Raw genomic sequence first — 24,508 nt, 5'->3', positions numbered from 1 at the left:
TTCTCGTTAGCGATCTCCTGGTGCTGCAGCTCTAGAGGTTATAGGCTCTCAGGTTCCTCCATTAGATGAGACCACCCAATGTCAGTGTCCTAGGAGGAGCACAGCGAGGTCATCGTAAAGAGGTTCCAATGTGAACCTGATGACCAGATTATGGTGGGTGGTCCCGTACTCTCATACATATAGTGAACAAACAATTGTTTTTCTAATTTTTTTTTTAAAATTGACAATATCTATGTGTACCAGAGCATGACAAGGGTGACGACCTTAATTCACCATCTAAAAATGGGGTGCAATGTCCTGGGCCCTGGTTATAGGGTGTATAGATCCGCTCCCGTCTCCTTCCCTTATTTACACATTTACCTTCATGCTCGCCTGACTGTGACAACCTGCGCCTGTGAGAAGGTGTTAAATGGGACAAGATGAGATTCACCAAGAGAGCAGGTGTAATTAGAGCGAGGAACGGAGGAGGAAGGAGGGGGGGCGGCTGCGGGACAAACTCCTCTACATCACCACCAACCTCCATCTACAGATATCGAGAATTAACCCCCTTCTGGCATAAGTCCTGAAAACGTTCCCTATCCCAGGGATACTGATGAGGAATGATGGGATAAAAAAAAAAACAAAAAACACCTAAATACACTGTCTACAGCGTATTGCATACTGCAAGTTCTGCAGGGGAGGGACATGACAAGGTCTGACAGCTCCGCCCCCACAGTCCCAACACTATAACGGACTGCACATATTCCCCAATGAGTCTATTTATGGGAAGGTATAATGTATAGGAAAAATATTCTGTCTATTTGTCTCATAACTAAAAGTCACACTGACATGTTTATAGGATCCGTGAAGGATATCTTGGGATCTGTTTTTAAGGAGGACCGGACACGTCTGTGCTACACACGCGGGCCGGAGAGGACCAGACACGTCTGCGCTGTGCACGCGGGCCGGAGAGGACCAGACACGTCTGTGCTATACACGCAGGCAGGAGAGGACCGGCCACGTCTGTGCTATACACGCAGGCAGGAGAGGACCGGCCACGTCTGTGCTATACACGCGGGCCGGAGAGGACCGAACACGTCTGTGCTATACACGCGGGCCGGAGAGGACCGGACACGTCACACAGGCTGGAGAGGACCGGACACGTCTGTGCTATACACACAGGTTGGAGAGGACCGGACACGTCTGTGCTATACACACAGGTTGGAGAGGACCGGACACGTCTGCGCTAATACACACAGGTTGGAGAGGACCGGACACGTCTGCGCTATACACGCAGGCCGGAGAGGACCGGACACGTCTGTGCTATACACGCAGGCCGGAGAGGACCGGACACGTCTGTGCTATACACGCAGGCCGGAGAGGACCGGACACGTCTGTGCTATACACGCAGGCCGGAGAGGACCGGACACGTCTGTGCTATACACGCGGGCTGGAGAGCACCGGACATGTCACACAGGCTGGAGAGGACCGGACACGTCTGCGCTATACACGCGGGCTGGAGAGGACCGGACATGTCTGCGCTATACACGCGGACTGGAAACGACCGGACACGTCTGCGCTATACACGCGGGCCGGAGTGGACCGGACGCGTCCGTGCTATACACGCGGGCTGGAGAGTTCATCCTACGTTTGGGGGCTGGTGCTTCCGTTCCCGCAGTGTGAACGAGGCGGTAGGTCGGACGCCGCGGTGTTATGTAAGGGGGACGCCCGCATTATATACCTTTCAGAAAGAAACGGCAAAACAGATGGTGCATTTTTAATAAATGTAACTGCAAACTACAAAGATTAAATTATTCAGACTGCTGCTGTCTTGTAACCTGTCAGGACGCTTCAGTTTCTTCTGCTCACGCTAAAATAGGTCACAGAAAAGCAAACAGGAGCCGGGGAGGGGCAAGTCATGTGACCCGGCCTCCTCCTCCTCCTCCTCCTCCTCGCTCTCATCTTGCTGCCCTATAGCCGTCCATATACACCAAGCAACTGCATGCAGCTCGATGCTGGAACTAGATAGTAAGCTCCTGGGACAAGGGCAGAGCCTATAACCTCTAGACCTGTCTTACCTGAAATCACTACTGCACCTGGCCCTACAAACAATAAGGTCCACCGTGGTGTCCATCTGATGGATATGACAATATAGGACACATGAGGGTCACATAGACGCCTCAGGTTCTTATAAGAGGGTCATTTTCCAGAGGTGGAGGAAGGTACGAAAGGAATGGGCAAGAGAAACCGTGTAATTGTGCTGGTCAACGAAAGAAGACTATAGGACGACTAGGCGCCAAGAAGCTGATGCTAAAGTGCCGCCATTTTGTTGACAGGGCCAAGAGAATGTGACTGGTCAAGAACCAAGGAGGTTCCTCAAGATCTCACTTCTTTTTCACTCCTTGAGTTCAAGTCAAGAAACTCTGTCCATGTGTCGGCTGGATTTTTTGGGCCCGGATGTGTCTTAGTTGGACTGACCTGAGCTGTGTACTAAATCCACAACATGAACAAAGTGTCCCGACCCGGCCTAATCCATGTAAAACCTGGAGATCTCTCCAGACACCAACTGTGATGGTTCTCATGAAACCAATTCTATGGACTTGTTGACATTGCACTAGATGAGTCCACCATAAAAACTGCTTTGTGGGACGTGGTGCTAGGTCTGGGGATCTTTATCGGGAGTCTCCAGGATTGTGCGGGTTGCAGGGATGTAGATTAGTCAGAGTATGAAATAGTAGAGGAAAACCAAGAAGAAAACTCAAGGCCACTTAATGTGGTTCCAACGCTGGACACCAAGCATGGCACAACGTAAACACACCATGCACCGACATACACAGAAGTGGTCACCAACACACACAGAGTGATAAGGTGGAGAACCGCACACAGATGCCGAGGAGACGCAGAACGTACGTACACACGTACAGACACACAAAACTCTGCGCGTGGACACCCACCACCCAACTTACCGCCTTTGGCTTGTATGGAGGTTGCACCTCTTTCCTTTCCAGTTTCTCCCAGTCTATGTATCGGAAGAAAGCGTGGTCCTTAATGTCTCGCTCCCCCTCTGGTCCACAGCCCAGCCGCTTCCCAGGATGCTTAGTCATGAGCTGGAAAAACAATTGTGGAAAAGAAAAGAAGAAAAAAAACTTTAAACAACGGAACCTCTGTACCAGGAGGATCCTAATCACAGGACATATTGTATCTAAAGGTGGTGGAGATCCCTTGTATGTGGCTTCTCAGAGACCTCCATGTGTCACTGCAGCTCAGAAAGAGGTCACCAAGGAAAAGACAACTTTCATGGAGATGGTTGCAAAGAAGAACCAACATTTTATAGGTCAGGAACCCAAAACGGGTGGTCACACGACCAGAAATGTGTGTCGTTACCTCTACTTATTTCATCAACGTGATACAAAGCCATATATCTCCCCAGTCCTCCAGCAAGTCACTCACCAAACTATCACATGTCTTTACAGGGGTTTTCCATCTTTTGATGTAATTGGGTATCCCACTACTTTATGGTTATGGAAGTCCATAACTGGGCGCAGCGCAGCGGACATCCACTCCTACAAATATTTCAGCACTTTATATGATAGGAAGACCCTTTTACGAGTAGTGGTCTGAAGTCCATTGGGACACAAGAAAGTTTTGGTCCGGATGAAGGAAAGGTTGGCTCACTGGATCTAGTGGTGGTCATGTTTAGTGGTCTAGTCTTGTAGCGCCATCACCTTTTAGGCCCTGCAGTACCTGTAGGTGTCCTTTACCCTTTGCAGATCACAGTTTTCTGCCAACGCTCCTCGTACTTGTGACACGGAAAAATATGGCGGGGATACGAGGAGCAGATGTGTGGTGGGCACAGGAAAAGACATGGCTGTGTGCCACTGCAGAGGAGGTAGATAACGCAGCTGTGTGCGGGCGCTGCGGCATTTACAGGTATGGTGCCCTAATGCTGATTTACAACAAAAGTTAAGGGGTGGACCACCACAGGAAAGAGACATTAGGAGCACCCACCACACACAAGGTGGGCGACACAGATCTGCAACCAGAGCATGAACCAGAAGACTGAGGGTATGACTCAGTGCCCCATGGCACAATGCCGCTCACCAGCCCTGCCCAGCCATGTCCTATTAGTTCTCTCGGAGCATCAGGGGAGCAGGTCGAATGTAATCAGCCTCCACGAGTCCTGGTGCTGGGAGAACTTATCAGAGTATCGATCCATGTGTGACCGTACACTGCCAGTATGTGCCAACTAGCGTGCGCCCAACATGTGTGCAGGGGAAATGATGTGAAGCCTAAGTTAAACATTTCATGAGAATCATAAAATGAAGTTGTAACACTACAAGTGCCAGGATGCCAGGGAGACTTTAAAATCGTCATATCCCTTTGAGTTACTATAATAAAGCCACAGGTCTGAATATTAACATTTGCAGCACATGATGTCGGTGTTCAGAGCCAGGAACGTGTCCTGTCTGTGAGATACATCCATCAGCATTTACCTCCGCAGAGCGCCAGCGCAGGGACACCCCGAGCAGATGTTTGGATCAGCGTCACTTCACTTTACATTTATGCAGAATTAAACAGACGTGACACTCACAAACCATTATAGACAAGCCCCCCGCCCCCCACCCCAGGGGGCCGCGCGTGCGGAGGTGAGATTCAGGTGCCACATACAGTCAGAGAGATGAGGAGGGCACAGTCTGTATCAGGAGGAACAGATTATACAGGTTGTACCCAGATTGTGGGAAGCCCACCAGATCCTGAAGGTTTACAGATAATTTCATATCTCGGCATCACCAGACAAGGCTCACAAGATATAACCAGGCACAAGAAGATAGAGACATAGATTAGGCAGAGATGGGAGGAGAGGGGGAGAGGAAGAAGAGAACACAGGAGGACAAGAACTAGACAGGGAAATGGAGGGGAATAGAAAAGGAGAGAGAAAGGATGGATGAAGGAAGGAAGGAGAGAGGGGGGTGCATAGGATTGAAGAAAGAGTGAGAACACAAGACACAGAATGCAACCGAAATACCAAAGAGAAGAGAAGAGGAAAAGGATTAAGAGAGGAGAGAAGGAAGGAGGAAGGAAAGTAAAGCTAAGAAGAAGATGAAGAGGAGAAAAAAGGGAAGAGGAGAGTGGCGGGAAGGAAAGAGGAGGGAAGAGGAGAGGAGAGGAGGGAAGAGGAGAGGAGGGAAGGGAAGAGGAGCGGAAAGGAGAGAGGAGAGGAACGGAGGGAAGAGGAGAGGAACGGAGGGAAGAGGAGAGGAACGGAGGGAAGAGGAGAGGAACGGAGGGAAGAGGAGAGGAACGGAGGGAAGAGGAGAGGAACGGAGGGAAGAGGAGAGGAACGGAGGGAAGAGGAGAGGAACGGAGGGAAGAGGAGAGGAACGGAGGGAAGAGGAGAGGAAAGGAGGGAAGAGGAGCGGAAAGGAGGGAAGAGGAGCGGAAAGGAGGGAAGAGGAGCGGAAAGGAGGGAAGAGGAGCGGAAAGGAGGGAAGAGGAGCGGAAAGGAGGGAAGAGGAGCGGAAAGGAGGGAAGAGGAGCGGAAAGGAGAGAGGAGAGGGAAGAGGAGCGGAAAGGAGAGAGGAGAGGAGAGGAGAAAGGAGGGAAGAGGAGCGGAAAGGAGAGAGGAGGGAAGAGGAGAGAATAGGAGAGAGGCGAGGAAAGGAAAGAAGAGAATAGGAGAGGAGGGAAGAGGAGAGGAGAAAAGAGAGGAGAGAAGAGGAGAGGAGAAGAGGGAAGAGGAGAAAAGAGAGGAGGGAAGAGGAGAGGAGAGAAGAGGAGAAAAGAGAGGAGAGGAGGGAAGAGGGCGAAGAGGAGAGGAGAAAATAGACGGGAGAAAGTGAGGAATAAATGGAGAATGACAAAAAGACAAAGGGAGAGAGAAGACGACTAGAGATTGGAATAGAAATAAGAGGAGATGAATATTTACAGACAGACGAGAACCATAGAGAGAGGACTTAGGTGAGATAGGTCTGGCAGACATGTTGGATAGATACCCCTTTGCATATAGCCACAGCTTCCTTGGACATGGACTTGGGATAGGCTACGTTGTGCTCCATGATGGACTGGAATAGTTCATCCTCATCTTCCCCCTCAAATGGAGCCTGTAATAGAGGAGGTAGAGGACGGGTGATGTCACCACATGACGTAGTGATAATACATGACACAGGAGTATAGAGGGGTGACCACCTGCCCGGCCAGCATCTCGTAGAGGAGGATACCGAAGGCCCACCAGTCCACCGACTTCCCGTACGGTTGGTAAGCGATGATCTGTAACACAAAGATAAAAGCGCTGACCACCGATATCTCACGATACATAACGTACAAGATCTGGAAACAACAGCAAGGGGGGTACAGAGATGTGGTGGCTGCCTCCAGACCTGGGCACAGATCTCTAATGATTATGTATTTTACTGTAAAGTTACAGAGGAGAGGTTTCATTCTGAGACCAAACTCCACCGCTCCTTAAAATCTCCCTCATGCAATTTTGTATGAATTAGGATTAAAGTTGCAAAGGGTTCACCCTGTAACCCAAACCTCTCCCTAATCCCTTCCCAGAATAAGTTGGTGTTATTATTGCAGCTGTTGAGGGCTCAGTTGTGATCTGTACAGATCTGATATGAGGAGGAAGAGCAGTGACCTGCGGACCCCACTGTGACATACTGCCCACCCTGCTCTATACGCTACCAGGCCCCCCAGTGCTTTATAACTCTGCCACACATTAACATCCAGTGTGGGGCATGTGCCACAATCCTGACAAGTGGTCTGGGCCCCAGGGACAGAGGCAATAGGTCAGGATTCTACGAATATACTGTATAAACACTGTATCTACCTCTGGAGCGATGTAGTCGGGGGTCCCACAGAAGGTTTTCGTTGTTACCCCATCCCATATGTTCTCTTTGCACATGCCGAAGTCTGCAATCTTGATGTGTCCTTCTGAGTCCAGCATGACATTGTCCAGCTTCAGGTCCCTGCAAAGAGAAGGTATAACATAGGAGCGGAGGTCGGAGGGGATATAATGATAGGTCCGGCTGTAGGGAACTGCAGCAAGTTGCAGAAATTAGGGTGTCATGGGTCACAATGCCCCTCCTGTATTCAGATGTATTGGCCGATGATGCATATTTGCTGTAATATAACAAAAATTATCCCAATTTTTTTGTGTATATACAATGCAGACCATTGAGTTCCCATGGTTACAGACTACAAACAAACCATGTGTAGTCAGATCTTGCAATGATACTCCTTTTAGTTGAAGTTGATGAAATATGGAAGAGAGTTTACCCCTCTTAAAGGATAGCAATCTAAAGTGTGCGGGTCTGGGCTCTGGGACCCCCCACTCATCTGGGGAATGGTGGTCCTAATCCCAATTATTGGTGGAGCGACAGGAGAGCTCCAGTTAATGGCTATGGTAGTGACAGCTTTCAGTCCTCTCACATACATAAGTCATGTAGCAGGACCTGCCGCTTCACCAATCAGTGGACACAGGACCCCCATTCTATTGATCAGAGGGGGTTCCGGTATTTGGGAGAATAAACTATTAAACATTAGCAATGACAGGAGACTCCAAGGGATAGATGGAAACTATTCGACACTATGGAACCTCAATAGAGACACAGCTCTGCTACATGTGTACAGGAGAGTCTGTACACTACACCTTCCCGTAGATGATATTTATCAGACACATCCGAGAAGGAGGAAGAATGGAGCTGTGCTGTTTGTGTGGGAGTAAGTGGGAGAGTAACCTCAACCCCACAAACTCTACTCTATATGTGAGACTCCGCTTCACATCACCACAGCATCTCCATGTGTTACTGTCCTGGATCAGACATGGCCTCAACTACAGGGAAAGCATCCCACGTCTTATTAGAGGCTGGGGAGGCTTTACAGGTACCAGAGATACCAATAGATGTTCTGCTGCTCAGGTGTATAATACAGAATGTAACTCAGGATCAGTACAGGATAAGTAATGTCATGTATGTGCACAGTGACTGCCCCAGCAGCAGAATAGTGAGTGCAGCTCTGGAGTATATAATACAGGATATAACTCAGGATCAGTACAGGATAAGTAATGTCATGTATGTACACAGTGACTGCACCAGCAACAGAATAGTGAGTGCAGCTCTGGGGTATAATACAGAATGTAACTCAGGATCAGTACAGGATAAGTAATGTCATGTATGTGCACAGTGACTGCCCCAGCAGCAGAATAGTGAGTGCAGCTCTGGGGTATAATACAGGATGTAACTCAGGATCAGTACAGGATAAGTAATGTCATGTATGTACACAGTGACTGCACCAGCAGCAGAATAGTGAGTGCAGCTCTGGGGTATAATCCAGGATGTAACTCAGGATCAGTGCAGGATAAGTAATGTCATGTATGTACACAGTGACTGCACCAGCAGCAGAATAGTGAGTGCAGCTCTGGGTATAATACAGGATGTAACTCAGGATCAGTACAGGATAAGTAATGTCATGTATGTGCACAGTGACTGCCCCAGCAGCAGAATAGTGAGTGCAGCTCTGGAGTATAATACAGGATGTAACTCAGGATCAGTACAGGATAAGTAATGTCATGTATGTACACAGTGACTGCACCAGCAGCAGAAGAGTGAGTGCAGCTCTGGAGTATAATACAGGATGTAACTCAGGATCAGTACAGGATAAGTAATGTCATGTATGTACACAGTGACTGCACCAGCAGCAGAATAGTGAGTGCAGCTCTGGGGTATAATACAGGATGTAACTCAGGATCAGTACAGGATAAGTAATGTCATGTATGTACACAGTGACTGCACCAGCAGCAGAATAGTGAGTGCAGCTCTGGGGTATAATACAGGATGTAACTCAGGGTCAGTACAGGATAAGTAATGACATGTATGTACACCGTGACTGCACCAGCAGCAGTATAGTGAGTGCAGCTCTGGAGTATAATACAGGATGTAACTCAGGATCAGTACAGGATAAGTAATGTCATGTATGTACACAGTGACTGCACCAGCAGCAGAAGAGTGAGTGCAGCTCTGGCGTATAATACAGGATGTAACTCAGGATCAGTACAGGATAAGTAATGTCATGTATGTACACAGTGACTGCACCAGCAGCAGAATAGTGAGTGCAGCTCTGGAGTATAATACAGGATGTAACTCAGGATCAGTACAGGATAAGTAATGTCATGTATGTATACAGTGACTGCACCAGCAGCAGAATAGTGAGTGCAGCTCTGGAGTATAATACAGGATGTAACTCAGGATCAGTACAGGATAAGTAATGTCATGTATATACACAGTGACTGCACCAGCAGCAGTATAGTGAGTGCAGCTCTGGAGTATAATACAGGATGTAACTCAGGATCAGTACAGGATAAGTAATGTCATGCATGTACACAGTGACTGCACCAGCAGCAGAATAGTGAGTGCAGCTCTGGAGTATAATACAGGATGTAACTCAGGATCAGTACAGGATAAGTAATGTCATGCATGTACACAGTGACTGCACCAGCAGCAGAATAGTGAGTGTAGCTCTGGAGTGTAATACAGGATGTAACTCAGGATCAGTATAGGATAAGTAATGTCATGTATGTACACAGTGACTGCATCAGCAGCAGAATAGTGAGTGCAGCTCTGGGGTATAATACAGGATGTAACTCAGGATCAGTACAGGATAAGTAATGTCATGTATGTACACAGTGACTGCACCAGCAGAATAGTGAGAGCAGCTCTGGCGTATAATACAGGATGTAACTCAGGATCAGTACAGGATAAGTAATGTCATGTATGTACACAGTGACTGCACCAGCAGCAGAATAGTGAGTGCAGCTCTGGGGTATAATACAGGATGTAACTCAGGATCAGTACAGGATAAGTAATGTCATGTATGTACACAGTGACTGCACCAGTAGCAGAATAGTGAGTGCAGCTCTGGAGTATAATACAGGATGTAACTCAGGATCAGTACAGGATAAGTAATGTCATGTATGTACACAGTGACTGCACCAGCAGCAGAATAGTGAGTGCAGCTCTGGGATATAATACAGGATGTAACTCAGGATCAGTACAGGATAAGTAATGTCATGTATGTACATAGTGACTGCACCAGCAGCAGAATAGTGAGTGCAGCTCTGGAGTATAATACAGGATGTAACTCAGGATCAGTACAGGATAAGTAATGTCATGTATATACACAGTGACTGCACCAGCAGCAGTATAGTGAGTGCAGCTCTGGAGTATAATACAGGATGTAACTCAGGATCAGTACAGGATAAGTAATGTCATGCATGTACACAGTGACTGCACCAGCAGCAGAATAGTGAGTGTAGCTCTGGAGTCTAATACAGGATGTAAAGGGTTGAGCTATAATACTGGACCTACCTGTATACGATGCCTTTAGTGTGCAGAAACAGCAGCCCCACGGCTATCTCTGCTGCATAGAATCTGGAAGGAGGAAACAGAGAGACACATAGTAACTACTACAGGTGATCCACCAGGTAATGAAGTCGTCAGTTTTCGGGGTGATCATTGGCTGCGGACCACACAACTATGAAACGTGTAATAATACGACAATCTTGAGAAGATGGCGCCTCGCTGCATAATATATAAATCAGCATAAAATATTCTCAACTTAAAAAGAGAAACCCTTCTATGTATCTTACAAGTTCCCAATGACTTCTGGATGCTCAATTCCCAGGCCTCCCCCCTCCCCTTACAGCGATTACCGTGCCTTTCTTCTTCCCAGCTTATTCCCTGGTGGGGTCCTCAGCGCTTCACTACAGCGCGGGAGAAGAGGAGTCAGAATTTTAAGAACAGTCTTAAAGACTTTTGTCGACAAATCTTGGCATTTCCGTAGCTGTGAGTCTAGATGGGGGAGGTATTAGCTATAGGTGGGGTCTTATCTTCATAGATAGAAGCTGCAATACCACACATGACTGGTGGGCAATGGGGGCGCTGCAGTACCATAAACATTCTAGGAACAAGATTGGCAACCTTGATCTGCAGTAACATACACAGCCCAACGACAAGGGTGGCGCTGCTGAGCTAAGAAATAAATACTTACACTGCGTGTGGTTCCTTAAACCTCCCAACCTGCTGGATCTGATACATGAGGTCGCCCCCGTTGACAAATTCCATCACAAAATAGAGTCGGTCCTGCAAGAATGTACAGAAATCCGGCATCAATGGAACCAGATTATGACAATTTTGGGATAACTGGACAATAGGGGGCGCCCTCCACACTACTACAGTACATGCATGCTCGGCTGAGCCTAGTGTGCGGGTGTTAGGTAGGGTCTGGAGGAATAGCTGTAGGACTCTTACCATGGTCTGGAAGCAGGAGTGCAGCTGTGTGAGGAAGGGCGGCTTCCCGGGGAGGGCCAGCACCCGCTTCTCCACCATTGTACATTCTACATCATCGTCCTGGATCACCACATCTTTCTTCAGGATCTTTATTGCATACAGCTCGTCCGTCCCCTTCCTCTCCGCTAGGATCACCTGTGATTGGAGGGGGAGACGCCATCAGCGCTTGGCCCTCATTTCACGTACATATGGATTTTTTGTATTTGGGAAGGAGACGGTAAAAGCGTAAGAAACGCATTGAGCTTTTATGGGACCATTAAAGCAGAAAATTGAAATGTTCCGATATCAGAGAAATAGGAGATGGCGGGCGCCCGTCTTTCCAAGAACCGCAACTTATCATGTAAAGAAACGCACGCAAAAGGTTTAATGAAAGAAGACATAGAAGAGTCTCTCCTTTCTTCACCCTCACTCATTAATTCAATAGAGGAAGAGGAGTGACTATGGAAAGCTATACGATTCAGCTCCATTCCTCGGGGGTGTGGCTATATGATTAGGCTCCATTCCTTGGGGGTGTGGCTATACGATTAGGCTCCATTCCTCGGGGGTGTGGCTATATGCTTGTGCAGTATCCCTCAGGACGCTAAATGCTTGCACAGTGTCACTCAGGGATGTGGCTATAGGCTTGCGCAGCATCCCTCAGGGGTCGGACCAAGTCACTAAGCTCCATTCCTCAGGGATGTGGCTCTTTTAAACATTCTGTAAAGGAAATCTTTCAGCAGTTTTAACTACTGCAGCCTTGGAGGGTAGGTCATAGATGCTAGTTTCTTGTTCCTTTTTTTTTTTTTTTTAAACATTTCCTTTAAATTCTATCGTACATTTAAAACACCAACACGCACTTCAAATGCTAAAAAGTAAATAAATTTAAATCTACCATTAACACCTCCCAGAAAAACATAAGGACATCTACCACCAGGATGACAAATGAGCCTGAGGGGCTCCAAGCTCCATAAGTGTTAATGGAGGCTGGAGCCCCTTAGGCTCATTTGCATACAATCTTTCATCCTGAAGCCCTTTGATGCTCCTGTAAGATAACACCTGAAGAGCAACACATTTCCAACACAACAAAATCTGGGAGGAAACACTGAGATGGTTATCAGGGATGGGAGATGATGTAGTGGCTGCCAGAGCCTCACCTGCCCGCTGGCGTATTGCGAGACAATGGGGGCGGCTCGCGTAGGTGAGGAGCGGCGTCCCGATTCACTCTGCAGCTCATTTGCATATTTATAATGTTCTGTCACCCGCTCCACTCGCATCAGACGAAGCTTTTTAATAATGTTTCCCTTTATGTTTGCTCAATTAAAGGAGAGAATCTGGGAAAGTGGCGCCATTCTTCCTGCAGCTGCTGCGGCGCCTCCCCCCGGCTGGCACATTAGGTGCTCGCCGGCTGCAATAAACAGGACAAGCTCCGCTGATGAATGCCATCGCCTGCCTTTGTTTTCCCCTATATGAAAGTTCTCCCATTCTAGATACCGGCCCCGAGCCGCTCGGTAATGGTTATGGACTCTTTAACCCTTCGTAGGCGGGAGGCATCCGTGCGTCTGCTGCAGCGGGCGGAGCGGTCATGCGATTAAAGAAAAATAGCGCTTAGTAAAAATTCTCCAAAAGCGAACAGATGCAGGTTCAGCGGAAAACACAATTAACGTATGTAAATGTATGCGCCTCATTAGGGAAACGTCCCCCATACATCAAGGAGGTAGACGGCAAAAAATGGGGAATTATAAAGGAAGAACAGGTGTAGCGTCTAAATAAACTGCTTATATGTAGAAAAGTCATTAAAGGGGCGGGCACAGCTACTTTGGGTCCTGCTGTTCCTATGAGAAAGTTATATGTGTGACAATTGGGTGTCGCTGTAACTCATCAGGGGGTGTGTCCTGTGACAGACTGGACTGTGCAGGGACATGCCTCCACCATGGAACACCCACCTGTCAATTTAATTATACATTTCTAGCAGAAGGTTATCCTGGGTCATCAGAGTTGATGTGTATAATAATCCGGGACACAGAGAGGTGGAGGGACGTCCCTGTGCCTGTGTTCTGGGGAGGACAATACTCAGCATCTTCCTTTCCTTACAATGGACGCAGGATCCACGCTGGGCAGATATCAATGGATTGTGTCTCCAGGCCCCGGATGTGTTCTGGGGTCTAGTGAATGGCGCAGTGCATACAGGGTATTGATATTTATTTCCGGAGCTCAGGACTGGCGCTGGGGGGAACCGCTCTCAAATCAGAAAGGAGCAAAATAAGAGGATTTTTATTTTAGCAGTGAAACCAGCGGAGCAGCAGGGAGAACGGCGGCAGCTGAAATAAGGGAAGACCAGGGACAATAGGAGAGGGAACCATCAGCATCATAGGAGGGAGAGGAGATAAAACACGGAAAATGTGCAAGGATGAGCCCTCAGGACGGGAAGAGATTCTAAGAGCGAGAGAGAAGGGAAAGCAGGCACAGAGGAAAGGAAACTCAGAGGAGAAGAGAGACTACATGCTCTAAATCCTCCCGCCTGTGCGGGCGCAGGCGCTCTCTCTCCCTCTTCCCCTGCCTGTGCGGGCGCAGGCGCGCTCTCTCTCCCTCTCCTCCCGCCTGTGTGGGCGCAGGCACTCTCTCTGCCTGTGCAGGCGCAGGCGCTCTCTCTCCCTCCCTCTCCTCCTGCCTGTGCAGGCACTCTCTCCTGTGCTTGCAGGCACTCTCTCTCCCTCTCCTCCTGCCTGTGCAGGCGCTCTCTCCTGTGCTTGCAGGTGCTCTCTCTCCCTCCCTCTCCTCCTGCCTGTGCAGGCGCTCTCTCCTGTGCTTGCAGGCATTCTCTCCACGCCTCTAGGTTTTTTTTTCCCTGCCACTGTGCATGCGTGGGAAAGGACATGTTCAGAGACACAAGGGCCATCAGGAGAAGATGAAAAGACCAGGAGAATGCTTGGAGGAAGAGAGAGCGCGCTGGGGAATGGAGAGAGAGAGCGCTCTGCTCTCAGCACAGATCATTTTCACCAGATCTGTAACCATCTTGTACATGGACTCAGCATAACCCGGCTGTTGCCTTGTACTTACCTTCCCGAAGCTTCCTTTGCCCAGCACCTTCAGAAAGTTGAAATCAGATACTTTCACTCGGTCTCTGTTTCCATTGCTGTCAAATTTGGCCACTGGATTTAACACTTTCTCTTCTGCTGCTTTGTTGCTGGAACCAATTTTGGCTCTCTACAAGAAACAGACAAGTGATAAACTCAAAGCCGTACAATAGCCACGTGCAAGTTCTATTGTTCTTCTCTCTCGTCTCATTGTTCTATCTGCCTTGTTGTAGATACAGTATATAGATATGTATAGATTGGTTGTATACATTACAGAATTCTGCTCTGTCCACCAACTCATTTTTTTATTGTTCCCATGCATCTGCTTAATATTATGTAACTTTACTGAACGTTCCTGCAGTTTCTATGCAGATGCATGGGTCTCCATGGAAACAGACTACAAGCAACGTGCAGTCTGATCCTGCTGCCATTCTCTCCTCTGTGTCCTCTATTTCTCTTACAAGACATTCTGAAGTTTAGAGAAGTAGAACTGCCCAAGCAGATTAATATGTAACCATAGAGACACATAGCTCCGCCAGGGAGCTGCGGAAAGAAAACGATTTGTGCAAATTTGATATTAATTGCTCCAGTGCATCTTCATTACATATATTGGAGATATCCTGTAAGACAACCCCCCCCCCGCTGCTCTTGGGTTGTTTCAGGACAGACACTGCTGGGATATCCCTAGGATTTCCTAGGCCGGCTGTGAGGTCGGCCATTGACCACACTATGAGGACTGGCAGAGCATACATGCATCTGTGGATCCAGATATCAGCTCCCTCTGGCTACACTGACACATTCCTGCGCCTGCTGGGAGTTGTAGTTTTGGGGAGGCCAAGTGATGACATCTCTCAGACACCATGTGCGGATCAGTGTCCCGTTGCTGTGCCCCTCTAATTGCCTGTACGGCAGTGTAATTGGCAGGCCTGGGCTCTTGGACATGGCGCGCTCCTGCTCATTTCCCTTTTAATTTGGGGAGAAGCTGCCATATTGAGGGAGCAGCGGAGAGTTCAGTCTGCCATGAAATTCCATTAGCCGGATTCTGAGCTCTTCAATTTGTCTGTAGCTCCCAGCTCCCGCAGATAACAGGCTCTCGAGCAATCTCTCAGTCACAGCCCCGGCTAATTTGTTATGGCAAGGGCTGTGTGCACCCCTCTCAAGGTCACCTGCAGACTCCAGACAACACGCAAACAATATCCACATCCTAATTCTCCCAAAAATAAGATAAAAGGAGGGATAGAGGGATTAGACAATACCCCGTCCCTTCATTGTATCAGAAACATTCACATATACAGCATGCATGCCCGCTTATTACTAGTCACATAGCGCCCCTCGGTGGTGAATCATCCAGGAGACACTATACCATTTACTGTTATGCAAACGTCCATCTTTTATAGGTCTAATAAATAGCACTGTGTTGGTCCTTTCACTGCTCATCAGCGCCACCCATTATATAGTGGTACTGCTTGGTATTGCAGCTCAGCCACCTTCGCTTGTAGGAGACTGAGCTGCAAACATGTCACGTGACCAATGTAAGAATACTGCACTCGATTGTCAGGGATCAGAACCTCAATGTTCACTATCGCAAGAATAGGTAATCAGTATTACTAGAATATCCCATTCATTCCAAATGTTATATGTTAAGGGTGCTCCATTTTCCCAAAAAATGGCTCCAAATCTCCCCCATAGATATGGATTCATTCTGTCTTCCTGCAGTCACCACTAGAGGGCGCTTATTGCTTTCTCCCCAGGTTCAATGAATGATCTGTCTACCATCAGCTCTTGAGCTCCCTCTAGTGGAAGCTGCAAAATTTTACCTTTAAGCTCTATGTCAAAGAAGAGAATATTGGGATCTGTATCTGAAAAACTGAGCTCGACCTATGCATTATAAAAATATATATCAATCACATCTATGTCTGTAAAAGTGTATGGGAATTCTTAGTGTTACAGAAACTTTTTTTTTGTTGCAAAAGACAATAACCTCCCCAGCTTAAAGTGGCTGATAACAGGGAGCACTAGATTACATTCAAAAATCCATTTATTCTGTTTCCCATAGAGAAGTGAGGCAGCGGCTCCATCCTCATCTGCAGAACATCAAAAGAAGGAAACTTTAACGTTCTGGCACCAGCTTTCCCCTTTTCATGTAAGTTTGGGGCGGCAGTGATCCCCGGCCTGTTCCTCTTTGATTTTCTCTATCAAAAGACATATTCAGCTTTTCTAGTGATCGCGGCTGTGAGTAATAGGCGGCTGCAGTGTTTCATGAAGACAAATTGCTTTGGATGCCCAGGATGTGCCAGGGCGCCCAGCACACAGGCCGCCTCTGGAGCTGCTTAACAAGGGTTTGGGGAAGGAAGAAGGGGGGGGGGTGTCATTTTTTTTTTTAAGACATTTTTTTAATATTATTTATCAAGACCAGAGCAGGAACTTCAAACACCCATCCACCGCCTCGCTGCCGGGAGCTGCTGCTTAAATCATGTTCCTGGGGATTAGAGACAGAGGAAGAAGCGAGAAGTGAGGCTGATCTGACAAGCCGCAGAGCGGAGTCCCTAGCTGCACTTTCCCCACAATGAAATATTCATCTGTGATGACTTCTGACAGCAACTCGGAAATCCGAAGCATAAATACCCGCCGCTGCAGAGGCCGGAGATTCCCACTCTGCAACCAGCAGGCAATGGTGGCCATTACTGTGTCTTTATCTAGCTAGTTCTGTGCTGGAATACATTACGTACATGTAGCAGCGCCGAGTGTGCGCAATTGTTAATTCAATTCTTTTTTAATTAGATTTAAAGAAAAAAAGTTAAGCTAGGAAAAAACAGCGCCACCCTTGTCATATGGATGCATCCAGTACTGCAGTATTCAAAGGAATGAGGGCAAGCTGCAATCCCTGATATCACCTGGGAGCAAGGGTGGCGCCTGAGCAAAAAACAAGCACTTAACTAATTTTATCCAAATCTTTTCAATTTCTATCTGACCAATTTCAGGATATTATAAGTAAAAGGAAATATTATTAAGGTTAAAGGGGTAGATTTAAAGGGGCTGTACTGAATTAGAGAAAACATGTCTGCTTTCTTCCAAAAGCAGCGCCACAACTGTCTATAGGTTGTATCTGGTATTGCAATTCAGCTCCATTGAAGTGAATAGGGCTGAGCTGCAATACCACATACGACCCAGTTGTGGCGCTGTTCCTTCCCTAATCCTCCACAACCCCTGTAATTTTATCCTCTTTCCTATCCTGGTGACCACTGGGGCCTAAACATCACAAGAATGGGGGTCCCGTTCTCCTTAATGGATTGACAGGTTTCCACCCCATTCATTCTACTTGGTAATAGCAGGGTGAATGCTTATGCTTATGATCCAATCATTAGGGGGAAAGGGACCCCCAATATCTGGATTAGTAAAGGCTCAGCTATTAGTCCTCCAAATTCAGCATCTATTGTGTAGTTAAGTCATAAAATAAAATCTTGGGCCAAGCCCCGAGTTTTGAAAGATTTTATTCAATATCCATAACCTTCGCCATTCCCCATGACACACATTGCAGCAAAGCTGCACCTGTTTAAAGGATATGTTTAGTACAATGGGGTTCAACGTTAAGGACCCTCTATTAGGGTAGAGAGTGACTACAAAGAGCATCCCTCTCTTTGGAGGACTGAACATGCCCATACCTTACATAGACTGCACATTGATTTCGATTGTCAGTGTGTAGTACCCGATTTCTCCTCCGGGGGCAGTGCAGGGAAAAAAAGCGCCTGCTGCTAGGACTCCCCGATTACAGGGTGTATTTGTGTAATCAGATTATTATTTTTTCGAAGGGCAAAACTAAAAATGTGAATTATAATAAACCTCATATTTTTCTGAACGCCAAGAAAAAAAAATTCTCTCGTATTTCCTGAATAGCGAAGTGAATGTGAACCGCGTACGAAAATAGCCTTTTGATCACAGAATACGAGCTGCAGGACCCGATACGCGCTTCCAACAATGGGCGACGCACAATACTTTGTGTAACATTTCCAAAGCATCTGGTTGCCACGGAAACACGGAAAATATTCCTAAAACGCGGTCTGGCGCTTTACAATAAAAATTTCTCAGTCGCTCTCTCTGAACCTATTGAACATTGCCCTTAAACGACTCTTATCCTATAGTATAGAGACTTCCTCAGAGAATACTGGAGTTCTGCAAGACTAGAACTTCCAGCAAGCCCTGGCTGGCCTCAAGTGGTCCGCACATACTGGGGGTAGTAGTTATGTCACATTCTTTGACTCCATCATTTATTTGAGGGATATTCAGGCTTTAACTCGTACACTAGGCCTCAACTATCACAACTGCTCATGGCAACCAATCAGAGCACGGCTTTCATTTTTCCAGACAAGAAGACAAGCTCCTCTCTGATAGGCTGATAGGGACTACATCCTACTAGAAGATCATTTTGATAATGGATTATACCTCATCCAGGGTCTGAGGGGATTGTGAACGACTCTCTGTGGTGTTTTCATTCTCAGAGCCTGATGTTTTGTTAGACTTCTCTGCTTTACTGTGTGGCCCAAGCGATTGCACATTTACGATATGATACAATACAACTTTATTGATCCCCTGTGGGAAGATTCTTTTATCACCCCCATAGTTGAAAATCAATTCTGCCCCTATCTTTCTTGTCCCTTCTTTGCCCCACTTGTGGTGTGTTTGGTCCTTAGAGACCATGCGGCGGCCATATTTATTATCACACTGGACATGGTGTCAAGAGCTGGACTCCATGTATCATAGTTATGTATGATGCTAGGAGTCCCTGCCTCTCCGAGGTGGCCACGATCCTCAAAATAGCACTACAGTATGGAGCAACAGTAGCCCCACAGGGAGGAGGTGACTCCTAGTTAGGAGTCCAATATGGCCGACACGTGGGCACAATCAAAACGTGGGCATGAAATCAGCCTAAATCAGGAGTCTTTATATAGCCGTGCTCCTAATCTTGTATAGATGACATTTTTACCAGATTTCTCACCTATAATTTAGTCCCTATACTCCCTATATTTCGTGAGATATTCCTTAGTCAGTAAATAAGTGATGTATCATGTCATCAGAAGTTTGGGGTACAGAGACCCCCCTTTCCCCTGCCTGTCCTGCCAGTGTCTGGCGGCTATGAGCAGCTACCCACGTGCCCCGGACGCAGCTGGTAGACTCTGCCCCACAGATAAATCGATGGAAAATGAACTCATCAGAAAGACGAGATTGACACGACACCTCCAGCTGCAGTCCAGCTCCCGGCCTGTGACCTCTAGGAGAGGAGATTCTACCATAATCATATATTAATGTCTATCCGGCGGCTCCTCCGATAAGACCAGGGAGGGTTATATATATGTAAATGCGCATCTCCTCAGACATGGACACTACAATCTCACCAGTCCACCAGGGGACAAGACATTTCCTCTAGTCACATCCAGAGCTGCATTCATAATTCTGCCCTCGGTAGTCAGATTCCAATGCGTAATCCAGAACTTATTTCAGGATAGCCAATGAGAAACTACTATCCCCAGTATATCTCATGATGGGAATTGTAGTTTTGCACAGACCGCTGTGATACCATATATACAACATTTTAAAAGGTTCAGATAAATCCACACACCTCAAACTTTTGCCGGAGTTCCTCATTCCCTTCTTCTCCCTCGGGTGGCACAGGCACATTGAAATATTCGCCCTCTTCTTGGCTGAGTAACTTGAACCTGGGGAAATAAGAAACCAATGAGCTTTTGGAAGCTTGAGGAGACGGGCTGCGGCTGTGTCCGTCTAAACTAGAACCACAATAATATTATAAAATAATTTATTTCAACATATCTGACCATATAGCATCCAGAGCTATACCTACTGCTGCCAATAGCGGGAGCCCTTCTAGATATGATTTAATACAACCCAGGAAAGGCTGTATGCCGTGAGCTCCCCCTAGTGGGTGCTGCTGGAAGACATAATTCTATCATTTCAAAGGGAATATTGCAGCAGTGGTAGGTACTAGGTAGCAGCCATGAAGAGATTGTTCACTGTCCTGCTGCTGTTACCACATTGCTGTTCTCTGGGCTCTCTGCATTGAACTGCCTTCTTCTCTATTCTAAGACTCTTGATTGGATGCTTCAGCATTTGCTGAATTATCCCACCAAGAGCCTCAGATCAGGCCAGCAGTTCAATGCAGACAGATAAGGGCACAGGAGCACGAGTACAACCCTGCAATACTACTCAATGCTTCACAGTCCTGCTGCTACTAACAACACACAAAGGCATCATTACACAGCAATCCAGAACTATCACAATGTCAGCAGACCCCTGCGCCAGGTGGTGGTTCAAAGTATATATGTTGTCTACTTTATGAAGATGTTATTAGTGTTCTCACTGTCTACCAGGTATATGGTCATCTGCGGATGGTGAGGATGTCCATCGCCAGTGCCATTACACAGTAATGATAGGAGCTGGGTACATGCGGCTATGTCCTTCCCGCAGCAATGCAGTTAGGATGAATAAGTCAGGAGGACAATGGAGTAAAAATGATTTCCTGGAGATGAGGAGAGATAAGCGTTGTCACGCACCGCTGAACCCAAGCGGAAATGAGAATGTGGAGGAAGATTGATGGAGGAGAGCGAGTCCAGAGGAGAGCAATGAACTCACAGGACCCGAGGATCTTTAAAAGGCGTTTCCATGTCTACTGCACAAAAGTTTTGCCACCTTCTTACTAATGATTTTCTAAAGCTGTTAACTATTGCCACATCTCCGCTTGCTGTCAGTCTGGCAGGCTCAGAGCAACCTACAGCTCATTGCTCCTCCATACCAGGAGCTACCTGATGCACATTGAGAGCTGGCACCATCCATCAACCTTCAGTACAAGACTTAATATGACTAGCTGGCATCAACCACCAGTGGGACGGCAAGTGGTCACCAGTGAGTGCGGCCTGTAAATCTATTTACTTAGGGGTATATATTAAGGTCTAAGTAAATATCAGAAGCTAATTTTTGGGTTCGATTTGGAGTCTAATTTAAGTGTCTGGTGTGGGATCTCACTCTGGTCTGGAGCCCATGTTAATTTTGTGAGTAACTAAATTAAACAATGACTTCCTTAAAGGTTGGATCCCAGTCTGACATGGGCACCATAACAATACATGATGTAGGACCCCCTCCTCCATCCCTGTGTTCCTCTTACCAGCCATCCACACTGGCCTTCTGGAGCTCTGAAATGCCAAACGACAGGGACCCCATGAAGTCGTTTCTGCTGGTGAGGTCCCAGTCCCATATCTCCACCGACAACCTGCGGTCCTTGTCCGTCTCCTTCAAGTTACTGTCAAAGAGAAGACACTGATGCAGTCACACACGGAGGAGGGGTCCATAGTCCGGGGAGTCATTGGGGGATCACTCACAATTTAAAGGTCTCGTTGAATGTGGGGTTGAGGGAACACTTGATGGTTTTGGTCTTCTGTTTGCTTTCTCCCTTGGGGTCAGGGATGAGCTTCAATTTCACGTATGGATCAGAGAGTCCATTAGGGTCCATAGGAACCAGATTTTTTGCTTCTCCAACTAAAGATGACATGAATCAAGAGATAGTATTAAGCCGTCAAGTGCCTTGAGCCCTGTATGGAGGCTGGTCCTTGTATATAGTCCACATGGATGCCTGTGATAGCTAAGCCTACAGTGGTGGGATGGGTGCCAGCATGGCTTGTCAATCACTGGCCGCTACAAATTTGCTGAACCTTTTAAAACCACATCATATTTAATTTTACATCTAATTTTGTGAAATTTTAGAGTACTACCTTAAAATAACGTCACATTTGTCATGTGAGACCTTCTATATACTTGTAGTGCATTTCAGTAATCGGGGTCCATCCTATACAGATGTAATTTACAGATCTATAGCCCCAGCTCTTCCAGTATACTGGGAGTTGTAGTCCCACAACATCTGTGTGGCCAGAGGCTAGAGATCACGGTATAACTCCTCCTGCCCAGAGAGATGACATGAGGCATATGGGTAATGCAGAATCTCCCATTCACCTAAATTACAGATACAGAAGTGCTGACGGACTGCTCCATTACTAGCAGGAATAGTCTGGATCACAGACAGGGATGTGGTGCCATCTAGTGGTGATATGTAGGTAATGCAGCCTGGATCTCATCATTACACTGAGGGAAGGACGAGTGACAACCATCAGTATAAAAACCACAACCAGCAGAGGAGGCTGACAACCTACTGCAACAATACAGACCACTATATCGATTACTAGTCTGCAGTGATCTGATGTGTGTGTAGTATCACTGAGTGACCAGCAGAGGCAGGCTGTGAGGGGGTCAGAGCCCATGGGGTGATGTGTATATTATTTACCCATCTCATGACTTACCCGCTACAGTCAGCACGTCCTGGCTGATCTCGGCTTTGATCTGTATTCTCCCGCGGCGCTCGGTGTGGTCCGTCCCGCAGAGGCTGGGCACGTTCATGACACAGCGTTTGTGTACATTCATCATACATGCTGGAAACATACATTATGTATAGTCACTACAGAGCGGCATAGGCATCAGGGAGGGGGAGGGGGGGGGGAAGGATGGATTGTTTTTGCCATTAAAGAGGTCCTAGAAGCCTTAAAGCATGTATCTATCAGAGTCCTAGACAATCCCTTTAAAAAGCTCTGTGCCTGTGTGAGCACTACAGGCTTTCAAAAGATTTTCACAATAAATGAAAGTATTTTAAAATTGTAATATTTTTTTTTAATTATAACCTATGGCCAGACTCTCCTGACTGTATATACACAAGTATTTACTACAATCAGAAGAAAGGATCTATCCTGTTCGTTGTGACAAGTAATTCACGTCATTCCGGTGTTGGCCAGCAGAGGGCGCTATGTACCCAGTATTCACGGTTATGGGCCTGTGCATCCTCATCTCTGGACTCTGACCTGCACATAGTTCTGGCTGCGAGTTGTACAAAAATTGCACTAATAGAAACCGGTTTTGCCACCAGGGACATCTAGTCTATAAGGAAAAGACTGATAAAAGATTGGGATTCGTGAAGTATAGATTCTCAGGTCATTTTTGTACTAAGAGACTATAAACACCTTTACATGAAGGGTTTGTATTGTGGCTAAATGCCAAAATAAACCAATTATCTGTCCTATAAAATTATCAGACTATGTAGAGTCTGTGCGACTCCTTCCTCTAGCTGACTGTCCTGCTGAAGCGGACATGGATCTGACATAACACAAAGCAGATACAGATAGCAGAGGTAATAGTACACAGCCAATCACAGTGTAGGCAGGAGAGAAAACATCCGAGTTATAAGGTCAGGCAGATCCCACAGGCTGTAGACAGCGGACAGATGCTACGGAGGGGGAATAACAGACTGTGCAATGGGAAATAGATTTTTAACTCAAGGCAACCATTAATATAAACCAAGATCATTTGTTCCATGTTACAGGTGTCCATAGCCTCCTATAGTACACAGTCTGTGTGTTTCCCCCTCCTTCCCCTGCAGACTGTGTACTATAGGAGGCTATGGACACATGTGGCATGGAAATAAATGATCTTGGTTTATATAAATGGTTGCCTTGAGTTAAAAATCTATTTACCTTTATTTGATTCCCCCTCCTTCCCCTGTGTACTGGTGTACAGAGAAATGAGAGAGAACCTACAGCAGCCTCTGCAGAGGAAGAAGTGGGGGTCACACAGACTGTGTACTGGTGTACAGAGAAATGAGAGAGAACCTACAGCAGCCTCTGCAGAGGAAGAAGTGGGGGTCACACAGACTGTGTACTGGTGTACAGAGAAATGAGAGAGAACCTACAGCAACCTCTGCAGAGGAAGAAGTGGGGGTCACACAGACTGTGTACTGGTGTACAGAGAAATGAGAGAGAACCTATAGCAACCTCTGCAGAGGAAGAAGTGGGGGTCACACAGACTGTGTACTGGTGTACAGAGAAATGAGAGAGAACCTATAGCAACCTCTGCAGGGGAATAAGTGGGGTCACACAGACTGTGTACTGGTGTAGAGAGAAATGAGAGAGAACCTACAGCAACCTCTGCAGGGGAAGAAGTGGGGGTCACACAGACTGTGTACTAGTGTACAGAGGAAGGGGAGAGAACCTACAGCAACCTCTGCAGAGGAAGAAGTGGGGTCACACA

General features: G+C 47.0%; 1 protein-coding gene across 2 annotated transcripts in view; it reads right to left on the bottom strand.

The window, feature by feature from the left end:
- Positions 1 to 24,508, bottom strand: part of PRKCB (protein kinase C beta) — a 102,874-nt gene that overhangs the window by 9,194 nt on the left and 69,172 nt on the right. For both annotated transcript variants that reach the window (XM_072120083.1, XM_072120081.1), the window contains exons 5-16: positions 22,735 to 22,863; positions 21,763 to 21,919; positions 21,549 to 21,683; positions 19,992 to 20,088; positions 14,361 to 14,507; positions 11,286 to 11,459; positions 11,026 to 11,117; positions 10,344 to 10,406; positions 6,809 to 6,947; positions 6,166 to 6,246; positions 5,973 to 6,080; positions 2,946 to 3,086 (exon numbers count right to left, since the gene is read on the bottom strand). In XM_072120083.1, coding sequence (XP_071976184.1) covers positions 2,946 to 3,086; positions 5,973 to 6,080; positions 6,166 to 6,246; positions 6,809 to 6,947; positions 10,344 to 10,406; positions 11,026 to 11,117; positions 11,286 to 11,459; positions 14,361 to 14,507; positions 19,992 to 20,088; positions 21,549 to 21,683; positions 21,763 to 21,919; positions 22,735 to 22,863 — 1,463 coding nt within the window. The remainder of the gene's footprint in view (positions 1 to 2,945; positions 3,087 to 5,972; positions 6,081 to 6,165; positions 6,247 to 6,808; positions 6,948 to 10,343; positions 10,407 to 11,025; positions 11,118 to 11,285; positions 11,460 to 14,360; positions 14,508 to 19,991; positions 20,089 to 21,548; positions 21,684 to 21,762; positions 21,920 to 22,734; positions 22,864 to 24,508) is intronic.

This window comes from Engystomops pustulosus, chromosome 8 (assembly GCF_040894005.1).
Source record: "Engystomops pustulosus chromosome 8, aEngPut4.maternal, whole genome shotgun sequence".
NCBI classification, from domain to species: domain Eukaryota; kingdom Metazoa; phylum Chordata; class Amphibia; order Anura; family Leptodactylidae; genus Engystomops; species Engystomops pustulosus.
This window is presented reverse-complemented; position numbering and strand designations above follow the sequence as displayed.